The 3,466-nt window shown below is 38.9% G+C and overlaps 1 protein-coding gene across 1 annotated transcript; it reads left to right on the top strand.

Moving 5' to 3' along the window:
• Positions 1–433: 433 nt before the first annotated feature.
• On the top strand, positions 434–2,992 carry LOC116520675 (putative deoxyribonuclease TATDN2). Its single transcript, XM_032234966.1, has one exon. The coding sequence runs from the start codon at positions 434–436 to the stop codon at positions 2,990–2,992; it is 2,559 nt and encodes an 852-aa protein (XP_032090857.1).
• Positions 2,993–3,466: the final 474 nt, after the last annotated feature.

A 3,466-nucleotide genomic window follows, 5' to 3' on the forward strand; every position in this document is an offset into this window, starting at 1 on the left:
GCGGTACAGCTTAACGGGGACCCAGCCTGCTTCCCACACCTGGCGCGGGGCAGAAAAACCGAACTTCGATGCAGCCAAGCAGGAGATGCAAAGCCGAGTGGACCGCTTCGCTGTAAGTCCCCTGCGAAATTCTGCAAACCTCCCGAACCTGCCAGCACTTCTTCCCGCGAGTCCCGGTGACGAGTAGAGGGGGCTGCGTTTAGGAAGACTCAAATCTTCCCCCCCCCTCCGCCCCAGCAAGTCTTTTCCCCGTGCAAGTAGTTTTCCCGAACTTTATTCGCTGCGGGCGATTGATGAATTCGAAGTAAGGTGACGCATTAGGAGTAGGGCTAAGAAAAGCCAAGACCCACTTTACCCCAGCAAAAGCTTTCTTATAAAGCCCACCGCCCGCCTTCCTGAGAGGAAGATGCCATATTTTAAATCTATTTAAAATATGGCATCTTCCTCTCAGCCATCTGAGAAACTGAAAATTAAGCAAGAAGATGGTAGAGATGTCAGAGCTAACAAGCCCCCAGTCCCTGAAAATAAAAATGCCTTACATAAAAAGCCTGCTGAAGGTGTCCAGAGAATAAAAGGCCAAGAGCAGGATGAATGCTCTCCTAAAGCTCTGCTGTGTGTATTTGGGGGAGAATTGCAAGCTGGAAGAAGAACTATAAACAAAATTCATAAAGAAAGCTCTTCTGGAAAGGAGGAGCTGGGACCAGTGAACAACCTGGGAGAATTTTCAACAGTATCAAAAAGTAGAAGGCGAGAAATTAGAAAACCTTCACATCCTTTGGAAACTGCACCACAGGAAGATAACATGTCTGTCAAGCAAGACAATAAAGAACCATGTTGGGCAGGTGGACATGTACCTGTAATGTCAGGTTCAGGAGGGAAAGCATCGAGATCCAAGGATGAAAAAAATATGCAACAGGCTCCCAACAATGAGAAAACTGTTACAAAAACTTCTGGAGATAGTGTTGAAGAAGATTCCAAACCAATGCTAGATTCAAAGCAAAGTTATAAACTATCAAAACCTGAATATGAATTGGAACCTCAACAGATTTCCAACGTTAAGAAGACTGTTGCAGAAACAGGAAACAAAGCTACATATAGCACGAGAGAACTTTCCAAGACAGTGATTACTTCCAAATATGTACATACAGGATCAAGGTATCAAAATGAACTTTATCAAGGATCAAATGACTCACATCTTCCAGTAAAAGAGAAAACAGATGTTCAACAGAATAAAATGTTTTGGAAAGAAAATTACGGACCAAAACACAGATTTAAAAGCAGCTGTTCACAAATTGGAGAGCACAAAAATATCCAAGTCTCTCCTACACAGTTAAGTAAAACCTCCAATTGGAATACTTTGGCTAGCCAAAGTAAAAAACAATATTGGAAATCAGAAGCCCATTGGAGATTGGTCTCTGGAGATTCAAAATACGAAGGTAAAGAGACCAAGCAGAATAATAATGATCGGAAACCTTTTGTAAATAGCTTTAGAACTGGCACAAAACAAAAAAACATAGCAAAGGACAAATGCATTCCTGCCACTTTATCTAATGCACAAAGTGAAGCTGCAGAAAAGTTTGTGAACTTCCAGAAGACAGCTATTGCTGAACCCACTCGAGAACCAGTGTTTACAGATGATTCAGAAACAGATCAAAAGTGTACAGAGCACAAGAAAGAATTTCCATCTGAAAATGATAGGTCTAACATGGAAGATGGAGGACCACTGGTTACCTATTCACAAGAAGATTCCATCCGTAATCATAAACTTTCAGAAATGATGGAAATGTCAGCGTCAACAATGGAATTTGTAACCTATCCTCCTCATTTCTACAATCAGAAAATGAATGATTATGCGAAACACCGGACAAGCAATCCAAAGCCAACACATTGTTTTACAAGATCCACTGGAAACATTTCATATTCCAATAATCTCTATGATGTTTCTTTAGAAAGAAGAACAAATGCAGCAAGAGATAAAAAACCTTCAGTGGAAAGGGTACAAGATAAAACATGGTCATATGGTTCTTTACAGGACTACAAATGGGGAAAAAGACTCCAAAATATGGGAAGGGGAACATATGTCCCCATCTTTTCTTCATCATTTAAGTCAGATTCTTTCACTAAACAATTCACTAATTGTATAAGCCAGGATGTGCCTATGAACTTTCCCAAATATTTAGAAGACGGCTTTATTGACACACACTGCCATTTGGACATGTTATATTCAAAAACATCTTTCAGAGGAACTTTTTCTGAATTTAGGAAAAGATACAGCAGCACTTTTCCTAAAGAATTTCAGGGCTGCATAGCTGACTTTTGTGACCCTCGTTCTTTAAGAAACAACTTATGGGAATATTTATTAAAGGAAGATATGGTTTGGGGGGCATTTGGCTGCCACCCCCACTTTGCTTCTTATTACACAGATCATCATGAAAGAAATCTCATGCAGGCAATGAGACACCCCAAATCCATTGCCTTTGGTGAAATAGGACTGGATTACTCTTATAAATGTCATACAGAAATTCCAAAACAGCATGAGGTTTTTGAGAGGCAACTGAATCTAGCTGTTTCTTTAAGGAAGCCATTGGTCATTCACTGCAGAGATGCTGATGGTGATCTGTTAGAAATCATGAAAAAGTGTGTACCAAAAGACTATAAAATACACAGGCATTGTTTCACTGGACGCTATAGTGTCATTGAACCATTTTTAGATTACTTCCCAAATCTAATGGTTGGATTCACAGCATTGATGTCTTACCCATCAGCAAATGAGGCTAGAGACTCTGTTCGGAAAATACCATTGAACAGAATAGTGGTAGAAACAGATGCACCTTATTTCCTTCCTCGACAGGTGCCAAAATGTGTAAGCCAGTTTTCGCATCCTGGATTAGCTCTGCACACAGTGAAAGAGATTGCCTGCCTCAAAGAAATGTCATTACCTGCCACTTTAGCTGTTCTAAGGCAAAACACCAACAAAATATATGACTTGTAAGAAGGTCAGAAGAAAGGAGGGAAACTAAAAGAGGAAACTCTTATAAAATGATTAGATCCCTTTAAATTTTATTTTGTAATAATAATATTTTGTATAGATTTGGGCTTCTACACTAATACTGAATACCCTTTCATAGCTTTTTTTTAATTCCATCAATTCTGTTACTTGCTTCTGCTGTTTAAGTGCCTCAGTGATAATTTCAGTTCTAATAGATTTATTTTTAGTTGCTAATCCTTGACAATGTTTTGATTTTTTAAAGAAAAGAGTGCTCTTAAAACTGTCTAAACCTAAGATTTTCTTCTGAGCTGCACGCCTCTTAACTGCTGCAGTAAAAAACATTACCTATTCATGTAACATGTTTGTAGAAATAGCCTTTAAAATATGTCTGTCCTTTTTTCATTGGTTTTTTTCAACATGTTAACCCGTTTGCTCTATTTAAAGATAAAATGAATGATGCACCATTTTTAAAGAAAA

This window comes from Thamnophis elegans, chromosome Z, assembly GCF_009769535.1.
Source record: "Thamnophis elegans isolate rThaEle1 chromosome Z, rThaEle1.pri, whole genome shotgun sequence".
NCBI lineage: Eukaryota > Metazoa > Chordata > Lepidosauria > Squamata > Colubridae > Thamnophis > Thamnophis elegans.

Excerpts from the sequence above, each read along its gene's own strand:
- LOC116520675 (XM_032234966.1), top strand. The coding sequence starts at position 434 with ATGGCATCTTCCTCTCAGCCATCTGAGAAACTGAAAATTAAGCAAGAA.